General features: G+C 39.7%; 1 protein-coding gene across 1 annotated transcript in view; it reads right to left on the reverse strand.

The window, feature by feature from the left end:
• LOC119658199 overlaps positions 1-15,329 on the reverse strand; it is a 58,676-nt gene extending 43,347 nt beyond the window's left edge. The window contains exons 1-2 of the mRNA XM_038065465.1: positions 15,304-15,329; positions 15,167-15,250 (exon numbers count right to left, since the gene is read on the reverse strand). Of these exons, the coding sequence (XP_037921393.1) occupies positions 15,167-15,250; positions 15,304-15,329 (110 nt within the window). The remainder of the gene's footprint in view (positions 1-15,166; positions 15,251-15,303) is intronic.
• Positions 15,330-16,175: the final 846 nt, after the last annotated feature.

Consider the following 16,175-nt stretch of genomic DNA (forward strand, 5'->3'; position numbering starts at 1 on the left):
ACCGGCCCAGTGCAGACCGTCTCTTCCAACGCTGCCAATTGTACTTGCAATTGCTTGATGAGCAATTGCTGGCACTCTAACTGGTGTGCCATTGCCGCCTTCTCGCTCTTCAGGTCTACAATTTTCTTTTGCAGACCCAAAGTTCCCCCGTTGTTTTCGGGGCCCGTGCTCCCCTCCTGGGAGGACATTTCACCAGGGAGTATACCTTTGCTCCTCTTGTTGTTCATTATGTTTGGGTGATTTGTAGGACGCCTAGATCATGATTTCGATCCTCCCCATTGGGTATCATCAGTAGGCTTTGAAAATTAATTAATACATAGTTCAAGTTTAGTATGTGCAAATTTGTTAACTCTAAAAGTTTAGTTGGCTGCTATGTTCGAATTTGTTTTAAGTAGTGTTGGGCGTATTTACATTCGTAAATACAAATACGAATATATTCATTCGATGAATATTTCCGTATTCACACAAGTGGATATGAAATGCAGCTGCCTTCTTACTTCCGAGAGTGAATACAAACATATTCGTATTTACGATTGTGAATACGAATTCTGTTGGATTCATATTTCGAAATGCGAATACGAATTCTCTTGTATTGAAATGTTAATGATCGGATCATGCTGTACCTATGTTTGGAGAAGTCAGACTTACTTGTAACATCCAATAAGAAACTCAAAATGCATTGGAGGTGTAGACGAAAGAATATGTACATATAGATATTTTCATGTGTGAAAGCATTTTAAAGCAATTTTCTTCAGTGCTTGTGTCAGGCAAATGTATGTGACTGTATCAGACATAAGACAGACAAATGTCTGCCTCAGCTCAATGTCTGTTATGTCTGAGTCAAACATCAGACAATAACAGACAACGCAATATGTGTGCAAGAGGAATAATTTCAGCGGCATGGAATCTCATTATTCACCTTTCGAGTAGGGACGATGCAAGTGATATTGATGTGTCGGTGCCTCGATGTCGCCAAGATGGTTTTCTTAATGTGTTTCTTCACCTTATCCCAGCAGGAAATGTTCCGGGTGTTTGCTTCCACTAAGTTTCCTATAGAGGAATTCTGAAGCATTATTCGCTCAGTGATTTCATTAAGATCCATTACCATTAATCCGAAATGAATTTTTACGATGTTTATGATGTTGTCGAACATAGACTGTATTTGATGCCCCTTAAAAAAGAGTCTAAGGGATATGCAAAGGGAAACGAAGTCACGGCATTGCCTTGCCCGCATCAAGCTAAATGGAGAGCCCATGCTGACATAACACGATAATATTTGTACCTTACCAGGAGAACTATTTCTAAGATCCGTGCCTTCGCTGGAAGACCGCAACGGTACACTACAGTACACTGTAGGAGGTAATCTGGTCAGCATTGTGCTCGCCCCACAAACGTGCGGAGTGAGCTGCAACTTGCTTACAACTGCAATGTATCGATAAAGTTCGTTCCAAGTCGGCAAGGTTCGTTCACAAACTTCATTCCACACCGCTGCTTCATTTCGCACATTTCACTAAAAAATACCTACGTGCGATCGCCACCAATGCACAAACGAGACAGAGTGCTCACAAACATGTGTATGGGCCGCGAGCGCTGTGGCAAATTGCCTTCAATTTCTGATAAAAAACTGACACTCCATCCAGATCGGCGGCAAGCAAGCCAAACATCCTATCAACAAGTTTGCGTTACAACGGTTTGTTTCAACTACAACCGGTAGCAATCCTACAGAAACCAAGCCAAAGACACTATCCACATGTTTGCGTTTGCGACTGTTTCTTAAGATTTGCCAAAAATGTGGATGAATCTTTACGTTTAACTGTGTTATTGATTGCACATGCACAACGTTCCACTTCCGTTCCTCACAATGATCTTCCGTCACCCATTCGACTGTGAACTGAGTGCTTGTGACTTTGCTTCCTTCCGAATTAATTTAATTTTTTTCCGAATTATTTACTGATTGCATTTGATATTATCATTTACATTTTTCCATATTCGTTACTTTCCTCGTGATATTAACTACTTCGGGTCTGTAATTAATAATTAACAAAGTGAAGGTGTTTTCTTTTGGTGAATTCAAGTGAAAATTACAGTCGGAATAGTGGCTTTAACGGTCTGACTAACTACTGGCTTACTGTTTTGGATTTTTTCATCTGACATTTTTTATAGTGCAGCAAGCATTGCAAATTAACAATTTATATATAACTCAGTGCGAGAGCGTCTGCCTTTCAATCGCGGAGCCGTCGGTTCGAAGTTGTGGAGATCTGCCCTGAACTTTTTTATTTCTATTTTTCAAACAATCTCGCAGTGTGTAATCCCGTCATCCAAATTACTCTTTCCTGCCCCCTTCGGCGTGCTATTCCGTTTACATTTTCATTTTAATCGACGCAACTTTTTGTCTGTGCATAATAGTTCACCTGCGATTTGCATATTTGTAGGCAATTATTTTATATTTTACTTTATTGAATAATGGCGTCACCTCCAATTTACGACATCCGATGCGCACAGTGTAACGAGCCTGAATCCGCGCGCTCTAAGTTCCTCGATTGCGACGGATACTGCGGGAAATCTTACCACATCAAATGTCTAGATATTCCCGCAGTATTCTTAGAGATTCGAGCAAAGTTCGCTAAAAACATATCTTATCGCTGCAACACTTGCCATGGCTCCACGCTGTCTGATGCAATACAGTTGCTCAATAAACAGTCCTCGACCTTGGCCGCCATTCAGCGTGCCGTTGAGACTTCCGTTTTGGTACCGAAGTCAAATGGATTCCCTCTCCCGGCGGCTTCTTCTACTGTATCTACTATACCTCCAGCTGTGTCTGCATCTCCTTCTGCCAAGGATGACCATACCAAGCCCCCCGATTTAGCCCAATCACTGAATTCCGCCGAAAACGTGAACCGCAACACTGGTGCAGTGCCAAAAATGCAGCGATCGACGTCGTCATCTGCATGTTCCCGACGGCTCAGGAATCCGTTAGACGAAACTGTGGCTTCCGAAAAGGCGCTTTCTACTGTGCATAACAATGTGGCCTCAACATCGTCTCAGGAGTCTATGCACCAGGCCTCTCATTCTGTATTGAATTCGCCTGCAATGCCCTCCTACATCAGGGTTGCTTCCACTGGCTCTACACCCCTAATCCAGCGGCCCCCATGCGACGAGTTACGGTCCACCGAGTCTCCGATCCTGTCTCGCTCCATCGCGCCTACGAGGGGACAATATCCGCAGCCTCCTCAGCAAATTTTGAATCGGAACACAGCCGCCCCACTTTCTGACATCGTTCCAGTCGCCAACGAAGCTCCGCTTCCCGCTACCGCCATATATCCTGGCACTTCAACCAGCCATACCAGTGGCCCCAAGTTGAAGGTGGCGTCCCCACCTAAACAGCTCTTCATCTCCAGGCTAACGTTCACAACGTCTACGGACGATGTTCTGGAGTATATAAGGAGCAAAGTTGGTTTACTTTCTCCTCTGTCCTGCATTAAACTCACAAAAGACGACAACACCGACCGGGTCATTGCATCTTTCAAGGTTACTTACCCACACGAAGTTGATGTCCTCGGCAACCCTTCTTTCTGGCCTGAAGGTGTATTCATAAAGCCGTATAAGCGCCCCAATTCGCGGGTAAATTTCAGGGCAACCCGCCTGCCTCGTCGAGCTATATAACTGGATCCATGTTCACTGTCCGTATGTTTTATCAGAACGTCAGGGGTTTAAGAACCAAGCTGGGGGCCTTCAATTTATCCGCGCTGGCTCAGCAACACCATGCCATCTGTATCTCCGAAACCTGGCTAGACGATGCCATATTATACTCCGAGCTCCCCGAAGGATACTCCACTTTCCGTTGTGACAGGGACCGGGATGCTTCTCGTAAGTCCACTGGCGGTGGAGTCCTAATTGCTATAAAAGATTCACTCCCCGCTGAACTCGTCTTCTTCTCCTCTGGCTTTCCTTTTGATTGTGTTGCTCTTCGTGTCTCCCCGCCCAACTTCCTCCCGTTCATTGTTTCTTGTGTTTATGTCCCCTGTGCTAGCCCTTCTCACCTGTATGAAGAATTGTTTGACAGTTTGTCTGAACTCCTTACCGTCAGATTCCCTTCCCTCCCTTTCTTCCTTTGTGGAGATTTCAACCTCCCCATGCTCAACTGGCCAAATCATCCTAGTCTTCCAATTCCTTCCAACAACCTCTCCCATTCTTCCCTTCCACTTTCTTCCTTTATGTATACTTGCTCTACCCTGAATTTCAACACCACCAAAAACTCCTTGGGCCGCACTCTCGATCTCTTCCTTTCCAACCTCCCCGAGCGCCACCTCTCTTTATTTCCTGGCACATCCCCGTATGTAAAAACCGACGCTCACCATCCCGCGGTTGAGTTTGAAGCGGAGCTCCCTCGTTCAAAACCCAAAACCAAGCGTAAACCCACTAATTTCAACTTCCGCAAAGCCAATCTTGACGGTCTGAACTCAGCTTTAGCGTCTTTCAACTGGGTTCATTTATTAAGTAATTCATCGTGTGATCAAGCTCTTAACACCTTCTACAATATCCTCTCTGATCTCCTCTTCTGTTATGTCCCTTCTTCCCCTCCCTGCCTACGTTCTTTCCCAACTTGGTTCACAACGGAACTTCATATTAACATGCGCTTGAAACATACACTGAGGAAGAAGTTTCGGGCTTCTAAAAATGACGCCGACCTTGCTCATTTTAAAGCTATACGATCTACTGTGAAGTCAATGGTCAGAAAGGCGCGTAAAAGGTACCTATTGAGCGTCGAAGCCGCCCTTGCCCGCGGTAACTTAAAACTCTTTTGGTCTCACGCTCGCAACTCTCGTAATCCAACTCATTCTGTCCCTTCTTCTATCTATCTATCTATCGTATTTGCTTTACGCAGACGACCTTAAATTGTTTGCCTCTGTTTCGTCTCCATTGGACTGTGCTCTCTTACAATCCAACCTTGATAATTCAGCCCGTTGGTGTTCGGTCAACAAGCTAACACTGAATGTCAACAAATGCCACTGGATGCGCTATTCCCTGAAACCCTCCCCATCATCCTTTTCCTATTCTCTCAGTGGTCAACCCCTTTCATTACTGACCTCCTTCAAAGACCTGGGTGTAATATTCGACGATAAACTTCGTTTCAATTCCCACTTCGTTGACATCATCAATAGAGCTTCCAAAATGTCTGGTTTTATCCTAAGTTCCTCGTCCGACTTTACTTCAATCCAGCCCTCCTTAACACTCTTCAATTCCCTTGCCAAAAACATCCTTGAATACTGCTCTGTAGTCTGGTCCCCCTACCGCATCCGTGACGGCCGCGCTCTTGAAGCTGTACAACGCAAATTCACCCGGGCCCTCTTTTACAAAAAGAACCTTCCACGGGTTGATTATCCATCACGACTCCGCACCCTCAATCTCCCCTCCCTACAGCAACGCCATATTTTCCTTGATATGTGTACTCTTTTCAAACTCTGCAATGGTCTGATGGACTGCTCCGCCAACTCGGATATTACTCTCCGTATCGCCTCGTCTCATGACACACGTAATGCGGACATTTTTGATGTGCCCTTCGCCGAGCTCGAGATTTACTTTCACTCTCCGATCCCGAGGTTTTGCCGGTCGTACAATGCCCTACAGCTTGGTTCATTTGACTCTATGTCCCTCTCTAGCTTTAAGCGCAAAATATGTCATTTACTTGCTCCTTCCTCTGAGGACAATATGTAATAAGAAATTTGCTTTCTGTGTATTGTCCTCATTAAATAAATAAATAAATCTTATCCTGCAGCCAGAAAAGATTATCTAATCAAGAAAGTCGTTATTAAAAACCTACGCGACTGTTTCGCTGGGTTAGTAATGGATTTGGAAATAAGAAACTAAAACTAATTGGTGATCACTCTAGCCATTGTCAACAATTCAATGACTTTATACAACGTTCACACAAAACCGATACCCCTGAAAGCTGTCTGGCGTCCTGACCTACACCATCGCTCCATCTTAGGCAGGGTCTGCCTCGTCTTCTTTTTCTACCATAGATATTGCCCTTATAGGCTTTCCAGGTGGGATCATCCTCATCCATACGGATTAAGTGACCCGACACCGTAACCTATTGAGTCGGATTTTATCCACAACCTGACGGTCATGGTATCGCTCATAGATTTCATCGTTATGTAGGCTACGGAATCGTCCATCCTCATGTAGGGGGCCAAAAATTCTTCGGAGGATTTTTCGCTCGAACGCGGTCAAGAGTTCGCAATTCTTGCTAAGAACCCAAGCCTCCGAGGAATACATGAGGACTGGCAGGATCATAGTCTTGTACAGTAAGAGCGTTGATCCTATGGTGAGACGTTTCGAGCGGAACAGTTTTTGTAAGCTGAAATAGGCTCTGTTGGCTGACAACAACCGTGCGCGGATTTCATTATCGTAACTGTTATCGGTTGTGATTTTCAACCCTAGATAGGAGTAATTATCAACGGTCTCAAAGTTGTATTCTCTTATCTTTTTTCTTCCCGTTTGGCCAGCGCGGTTTAATGTTGTTGATTGGTTAGTTTTTGGTGCTGACGTTGCCACCATATATTTTATCTTGCCTTCAATGATGTGCAGCCCAAGATCTCGTGCCGCCTGCTCGACCTGGACGAAGGCAGTTCGTACGTTTCGGGAGGTTCTTCCCATGATGTCGATATCGTCAGCATAGGCCAGTAGTTGGGTGGACTTGAAGAGGATCGGACCTCTTGCATTCACCTCAGCATCACGGATCACTTTCTAGAGGGCCAGGTTAAAGAGGACACATGATAGCGCATTCCCTTGTCGTAGACTGTTGTTGATGTCGAATGGTTTTGAGAGTGATCCTGCTGCTTTTATCTGGCCTCGCACATTGGTCAGGGTCAGCCTAGTCAATCTTATCTATCATAGGCGGCTTTAAAGTCGATGAATAGATGGTGCAACTGGTATCCATATTCCAAGTTTTTCCATCGCATGTCGCAGAGAGAAAATCTGATCTGTTGCTGATTTGCCTGTAGTGAAGCCTCTTTGGAATGAGCCAATGATGCTCTGGGCGTATATATATTTCTTTGTAGTTACAATGGACAGAGTTATGGGTTGTCAAACGTAAATTCGGAATTGGTGTAGAAAAAATTCAATGCTTTCAAGGTCTTTACCCCCAATTCAAATTTCATGTCAATCGGTCTTGACTAAAAGAATTCGGAGGTTGACGGCTTTAATTACTGGACTATAAGCTATAGAAATTCACTACATTGTTTGGCGTCCCACGAACCCCAGTCTTCCGCGTTGCGGTATGCATTTTTCACTCTAATGAAACTGTAATTGAGAGATATATTTGTTTTATATGAATTTATATCCTATCCTATTCATACAATATTCGTAGCAATTATTCTTCTTAATAATAATCGTTGGCGCAACAATCCAATTTGATCAAGGCCTTGAAGTGTGTTAGAGCAATTCATTCAAGACCGTAACGGTACACTATAGGAGGCAATGTGGTCAATGGTCAATGTGGTCCTTTTGTTCACTTTGAATAGCAGATCCTCATATCTCTCTAAGTCAACTACTGAAGTTTGAAATTCAACATTCGTTTAATGGTGGGTAAAATCCTATATATTTTAAATGAGATGATTTTATAATTGGAATTGCTTACGACGTCTTCGGTGATTTACTAATTGTCTACTTTTATTTTGTTTATTCTGAAGGTAAGATTCAGTACGGATTGCGTTCCATTGTCTAATTTAGACTTAGTTTCGCCCTTCTAGAGCTGGCAACGCCTTCCTTACATCTATACACTGATCCATGAGTTGGCCTATTCTCCGTTTGTATCCTATGCTCCATCATGCCCTCGGCCTCTATATTTACTATTAATTTTGGCGTTTTTTTGGGTTTTTTTTCCCTACCTGCAGGATCAGGATCCTCCGTATTTATTCAAATTTATAGCTTGTATATACATTTCCAGTACTTATTAATTACTTATGTTTTGAAATAAAACCATTAATGCTACTCCTTGTTATTTACCACGATCGATGAAAGATAACCGAGAACAACGTTGGTGCAAAGAAATCCCACTTATAAAACAGTAAAGCACTATATACGTACATTTGTGTGAATGGATCCTTAAGTCATCCGTGGTTCAGCAAATTTTACTGTAGGAAGACCAACTTAAATGGGACCCCAAGTCATCCGCAATTCAGCAAATTTTAAAGTACGGGGACCAACTTGTAAGACACGCACAGTATTGTTATCGATATTAATAGAGTAAACAAGTCGGGAAACCGGAAGCTTGACGCTTTTGTGTTTTGTGTTTCCCTATGTGAGGAGCATAACGTAGTTCCCCATTGGCTTATAGCAGTTCAGTTCTGAGCAGATTACTGCCATTGCCAGAACTGAGCGATTTAAGTATCTCGAAGGGCAGGTTACTGCCATTGCCAGAACTCAGCGATTTAAATATCTCGAGTCAACGCTATCAGCCAATGGAGAACTGCGTAATGAAATTGTTTCACGCATTAATACAACCTGGATGAAGTGGCATTCCCCAACTGGTGTTCTTTGTGATCGACGTATCAGCGCACGTCGCAAATCTAAAATTTACTGCAATGTCGTCCGTCTGCCACTCTCTATAGTTCTGAGTGTTGGCCGACTATAAAGGACAATGAACGGCGTCTTGCGGTAATGGGGACGAAGATGTTGCATTGCACTGGTGGCGTGACACGTTTTCATTACGTCTGAAATGAAAATATCCGCGATCGATATGGGTTTGCATCGATCGTGGAAAAACTGCAAGAGAGGCGTTTTCAATGGTTGCATGGCTTTGGAAGCAGTAAACTCGCGCGAAATTGCTAAGTTTGAACTGCTATAACTTTGGCGTTAATTGCCTAATTTCCATTTAGCACATATATACGAAATATTGTCCCCTATGCTGGTACAAAATTCGGAAGTCCTAGGCTGAATTTAAGGGGGGTTTTTCAGTAAATTTCTAAAAAGTAGTAATATACTATTAGTAAGTTTATTTGAGCAGTTATCGGAATGGGACATATTTTGAGGCCTAGATTTCATCTAGGCGCACCACACTGATTTTTTTCGGATTTTTAGGTTGCGTAGTTTCCGAAAATGAGTCCTGTCTCACTTCAAGTGTGTACATTTTGACTCCTTACTCACGCACTTTGCAATTTATGCCAAAACTAACAGTTTCGGAAAGTACAGATCGAGACCTTTCATTTGATACCCTACACAACTATATCCGGTGAAAAAAATTTTTGAATCTCCCCTTTGCATGTATGGGGAGCCCCCCTTTAAACTCCACCTAAATTTATGCGACTCGCTGTATGCGTGGGATTTCATAGTTCCCATCTGTCCACCAACTTTCGTTCGGATCGGTTTAGCCGTTTTGCAGAAAAATGCGTGTGACAGACAGACAGACACTGAATCGATTTTAATAAGGTTTTGTTTTACACAAAACCTTAAAAAGACAATAGGAACTCCCTTCAATACCGAGAAATTCTCAAAAAAAATCACCAGAATTGATTGCGGGGGCGATAATAATAATTTCAGTTTTGGTTGTTTTTATTTGTGTAATACCCATACTTTTTTTTTGATATAACAAATACTTTAAAATATTGAAACATGTTTCTTTGAGCTTACACAGTTACAGTGGGTGATATGACGGCAATTTCTCGATTTTTTTTCGAGAACTTGGTAAATGGTTATTAAAAAACGATTAATATATATTGTGAAGTACTTAGGAAAAAATATTTAAGAAAAGAATAAAAAATAGCCAATCTGCAACTATTTTCCCATAGTGCCTTTTTCCGGAAATGCTTTACAATTGACATGATAAAACTCCATAACGACTTTCTTCAATAAAAAATATTTTTTTTGAAAGAATTGGAACCTCTTCGTTCAGCAACCAGCTATTATAATAAGCAAGTCGAAATACCGGAGGCGTTTCAGGTATAAAGGTTTTGTGTTCATCTTATGTGAGCAACTCTCTATGCACGTTTTCCCATTTGTACATAAATGGAAATACAAAATATTCCGTCACATATTATCAAACAAAATATGCGTATGTCCATACAAATTCAAGACACAAATATTGAGCACAAAATTGATCTAACGCATATTCATGCATTTTCATTTCACTGTGTGCACAAAAGTATACATACATGAACGCATGTACATATACATACACAAGCCTGTCTCCAGTAATTGACTCTGATATTCAAATAACTAAAAAAAAGCTGAAAAAGAAAAGCGAAAATGTCTCCAGGGATCCTTCATGTAAGTTCACTTTATATATATGATGATGACGTCGTGCATGTCCTAGAATGCAATAAATTTACGTGAAATGCAATACTTTGACTTTCAATAACTTTGTTAATAATAGTTGGACTCCGTTCAAACTTTCCAGAATTATGCATTATATTATCGCCAAAACTAACAAATTTTGTACTTCTTAAACAAACTTAAGGGAGTTTTCGGTTGAATTTCCCAAATATGATAATACACTATTACTATCCTTATTTATGGAGGTATCGGAATAGGATGTATTTTGAGGTCTAGATTTTGTAGAAATGATTCTGATTTTTGCAGATTTTTCGGTTAGATAGATTCTGTGAATAAGATCTCTTTCACTTCACACTTTGAGCTCTCGCTACTCTACCTTTCATCCAATGTCAGAAATAACATTAGTCCAAGTCAGAAGTACTAATAGAGCCCTTTCATTTGATACCCCACATGACCATATCCTGTGAAAAAAGATGTTACGCCCCCGTTTCGCATGTATGGAGAGTCCCCTTGAAACTCAACACAAAATGGCGCCACTCGCTGCGTGTAAAGGGACACGCAGACCACATGTACTCACAAAATTTCTTTACAATCAGTTTAGCAATTTCGAAGTAAATCGTGTGTGACAGACAGACAGACACAAAACCTCAAAAAGTGGTAAAAATTTGACGTTAATCAGAGTAGTAGTTTTTCTAATAATCGTGTCCACCGCAAATACACTTTTACAAAAACACGATTCGAAGATATCCGCATTTAGAGCTTTCAGCTCATGTTTTTAATTTTAAAATCACCTTATTTATTTACATCGGGTCGTCGATTCCAGGGTCATACAAATTACAAAACATCGATTTAATGTTGGCTACAAACCATTGCAGCTTCTCTTACGGCTGCAACTTCAAGCAGTATATACGGCGATCAAGGTTTAAGACTACAACTACGGAGGAACAGCAAGAAAATCCGTTATAAATAGCTATAGGTCTAATGCTTCGATTGTTATGAAATTTGTTGAGAATATGCTAAGTATATGAAATAAAAAAAATTGATTTTCGCGATCATCGCAACTGCACCACACAAATACAGCTAACTTAACACCAATAAGTTGTTCCGTGCTAAGCTCTTTTTATAATGCTATGAATGATGGACAATCTCGAACTTAACTACTTTTATAACATTATCGTAGAATCAGACCCTTTTTCACATTTGTTCCAAAATATATATGTAAGTACAATTTTGGAAAACTTTTAACACGCCTTAGCAACCTTTTGTATTCGTGGAACCAATCGTTAAATTATGTGCCGCAGAACACCGTTCTTTAAACATGAACTAGCATTTGCGTAAATAACTATGAAAAATATATAGATATCTTTCGAGGTTCTTAAATTCATTCACTTCGAATATCTGGATAAATTTTCTTCGATTCTTCGATGTATCAACAGGGGAAACCACATTAGGGGTTTTCAGAATTGACTTTTTTATTGCATAGATCGTTAGCCTGGCTACCGCAAAATATGGATACAAGCTCAGAATGCACCACCAGGAAGTAGTCGCTTTATATCCTTTCGAAATCTGGTGATATTATCTAAATAGCAAGAGACTGACGCCAAGTATTTATAAACTACTCGGCGTCAGTCTCTTGCTTGAGTGCATTTGTACTTGTAACTGTATTTCGTTCGTAATTAAGAGTGATAAACGTGTTCATATCCAAAAGTAGATATTTCAAACAGCTTTTTTTCAAAACGACATATTTGCGGAAATTCTAGCTGAAAAAGCAATAAATTATGAAATTTGAAAGTATGATTCTTACAAAGTTACCAAGAATATGGACCAACATATGATATGTCATATTTTCGAGTGTCTTTTTTAAGGTTTTGTGTGAAACAAAACCTTATTAAAACCGAGTCGATGTCTGTCTGTCTGTCACACCCGATTTATTCGGATAGGGCTTGACCGATTACCACAAAAATTAGTAAGAGTGTGTGGTCTGCTGTTCCCTTTACATGCAGGAAGTGGCGCCATTTTGTGTTAAGCGTAAGGGGGCTCTTTTCTCATAAAAAGTGATCATGTGCGGTAGCAAATGAAAGGTCTCAATTAGTACTTTTCGAAACTAGTTCAATATTTGATATTGGGTGAAACATAGGGGAGTGAAGGCTCAAAATATGACCCATAAAAAGTGTAACAGGTCTCGTTCTCAGAACCTACCCAACCGAAAAACCTGAAAAAAATCACAGTGGTGCATCTCTACTAAATCTAGGCCTCAAAATACATCCGGTTCCGATATCGGCACAAATAAACTTAATAATAGTATATTTCCACATTTTGGAAATTTACCCGGCAACCCCCCTTATGTTCATCCCAGAAGTACAAAATTTGGCATGGGTGCATTAAAGGACATAATACACAATTTTGTCAAATTTAACTATTATTAACACAGTTATACATAATACCATAACGAAATGAGTTCCTATGAATGGGGTCGAAAAGAATTATGTTTAGTTTTTTAGTAATTTGTATATGAATATCAATTATTCCAACCAGACATGTGTGTATATAGGTATACAGTGTATGCGTGCTAATGAAGTTTGCGGGTAGTGTCTAATTCAGGTAGATATATTCGTACATTAAACCAGCCGTATTTAATATACGTACTATATATGTACATATGTATGCTTTTGCACACGAAGTAAATCGAAAATATGGGTACGAGTTTATATACGTGCATATAAATGCACAGTATTCGGAAATAGGCAGTTTGTTTAGGGATTGTTTTGTAGTTTGGAAAAATATGAAGGAATAGGTTGCATTTGTAGCTACATACGAATAGAAAAATGTACTCACAAAGCCTTTATACCCGAAGCGCGAGCTTCCGGTATTCCGACTTGTTTTTGCATAATTAGTGAAAAACAACTTGGGAGACCGAAAGTTAAGCGCTTCAGGCAGAAACATTTTGCGTATTAATTATGTTTTTCACTTCGTTATAAAAAACAGAGTTTCCGTTCCTAAGATCATACGATCTTCTTTATTTCCGAATCAGAACTCTAAACTAACATGTAGGATCTTAACTATTTATACTATATCTACGCAGGCCAAATATTGTTCTTTTCTTATGAAGAACAAGTCATAAAATTGATTTCTATTTTTGACACGCAGGTCAAACTCTTATTCAACCATCTGCGATGCAGATGTCATAATATCTAATACTCGTACATTCCCATCACGTGGTACACAAATGTTACACTGATTGGATCAGAGTGCATCTTGTAATCATGCGTTACACAGATGTTACATTGTTTGACGCGCAGGTCAAAGTACAGAGATATCTTATCTTAGAACTATGGTACAAGCAATATAAATAACATATGCTTCTACTGTAGATTTCCTTAAACAAATAATATTATTGTTGTACTATAATTTATTTATTATATAAGTATATTTAAGTGAGCGTTTATTCCATTTGTACTTAGCTCGTAATGTCTATGTATTTCGTTTGGCAAACTATTCACTTTAGTATGATACTGACATTCAACTCCTTAGAAAGCAAAAATTTTGGACAAGTGACAACTTTCACCTATAATAAAACTATGTTAGTAATAGTAGTTTCCGCCAAACTTGGTAGTATTATGGTCTAGGATATAGCTTATATTACTGCAAGCGTTGATGGATAGGCTTCTAGGATAAAGCTAAGATGGTTTCCATCCAATTTTTGAAAAATATACTTATAATAAATATGGTAATATACTATTATTAGCTTTATTTAAACAGTTATCGGTATGCAGAGCATTTTGAGGCCTAGATACCATATGCATGGACCACCATGTTTCCTTTCAAATATTTGCTTTGGGTAGTGTCTAAGAACGGATCCATGGAGTAATTGACTCATACGGACCCCCGCGCTCCTTCCCTTTGCAACTGATGCCAAAACTAATATCAGTTTCAGAAAGTACTAATCGATACCTTTCATTTGATACTCCACATGACAATATTCAGTGAAATTAATTCTACCTTTGAATGTATGGAGACCGCCCTTAAACTCAACGTGTAACTGTGTTGCTCACTGCATGCAGTAAGATTCACAGCTCCCACCTTTTTACCAAATTTCGTATCAATAGGAGTAATCGTTTCTGAGATATAAAGTGTAAGTGACAGGCGGACGGACAATTTTAACAAAGTTTTATTTTACACAAAACTTTAAAAATGGTGAAAATTGAAATATTTTTTTTGAACATCTGTAACATTTTTGATACTGATTATTTTCAACTGCATTCAGATCCACATTCTCACAAAATAAGTTAGTGATGTAAAATTACAAGATTTGTGCTTTCAGATAATAATTGGAGTCGCTACACGTTCCGCAGTTGGAGAACTCCAGTTAGGACCTTCAACGGAATATTGTCGCATAACTTTTATTTTTAGCTTAAACTTTTCAACTAAATTCTCACAAGTTGTGCGGAATATGACTAATATAATGTCCAAATCTAATTGAATTTCGAACAATTCCCAGTAAAAAAAATACAAAAATTAGATGAAGCATTTCTTTCTAATGTGGTTTGCCGCCTTAAGGAAACTTTTTTAATACTTGCGCACAGGGAAATAACAAAGAACGAATGATAAAAGGCTTTGCAAACCTCTTATGTAACACCATGCCAACAAATTTACAAAATTTGAATTATTGTAAAGGGCAATATAAAAATATAAATTTTAGGACGAATGAATAATTCACAGAATATAATAACATAGTGTAAATATCTCCCCCAGCGCCTGCCGTGCGAATCGTAAAACGCACAACATAATACGTAAAATGTTTATAGTTGAGTTTTTACCCACTAAAAAACATCAACGGAGTTTATAAGCTATCGATCAGTCTAGTGAAAATGGAAAATGGAAAAGGACTCACCCGAAATAATGAGTGGCAACGGATGCAGCTAATATTCTACATTTCAAGTATTCACATAAGGCATCAGTCACAGCATAGTAGAGTCTGAGAAATGGAAAATTTTTAAATTAATGCTTCCGCACCCTTTAACGACATACGGATGAAATGTTGGGTTGCAGTACATCTAAATCGACAAAAACAACAAACAGTATATATATATAAAAGCATCTGGATAATCAGAGTATCTAGGATCTAGGATGAACTTAGGAGGGTTCGTAGTGAATTCTCAAAATATACCATAATAATATGCTATTATTTTTAGCAACTTTATTTGAGCAGATATTGCAACGGAGAGTATTTCGAAGCCTACATACGATGTGGACCACAATATTTTTTTCAGATTTGGGTCCTTAAACTAACTGATCCCTTCCGGACTCCCGCACTCCTCCCCTTTACAACCAATGTAAAAACTAATACTTATTTCGAAAATATACTAATCGAAACATAGCTACATTCAGTGAAAGAAAATGACACCCCTCTTTTAGGTGCATGGGGACTCTCCCTCTCTTAGCTTCAACGTGCAACAATGTAATTGGTCGTATGCGCGAGGGTTACAGTTCCCAACCTTTCTATCTAATTTTGTGTCAATTTCTGAGAAAAGACAGTAAACCGATTTTAATAAATACAGTAAACAGATTTTTAAACAAAACCTTAAAAAGAACCCGTAAAAATCATTTCATAGAAAATATCAGACACGGCCGATGTTAACTATGTCGCAAAGCATTTTTCCAGAATAATCAGGCAAACTATGTGTGTGGGTTGAGACGCCAGAGTTGAACTGATGGTATCGGCCGACTTGTTGGTACGTGTATGATGTTTTCAGTCCAGCCAAGCAACCGGATGGACTGTTCACAAGCAACCGACAGCCCTGCCGGATCGTGTATGTTTAAAACGCAAATGTTAAAGTAGAGGTCCGTAAGTTGAGTCAACGCACTGAGAATCTTGCGCGCGTTTGTTCCACCTAATTTCC

Source organism: Hermetia illucens, chromosome 5 (genome assembly GCF_905115235.1).
Source record: "Hermetia illucens chromosome 5, iHerIll2.2.curated.20191125, whole genome shotgun sequence".
Lineage (NCBI taxonomy): Eukaryota > Metazoa > Arthropoda > Insecta > Diptera > Stratiomyidae > Hermetia > Hermetia illucens.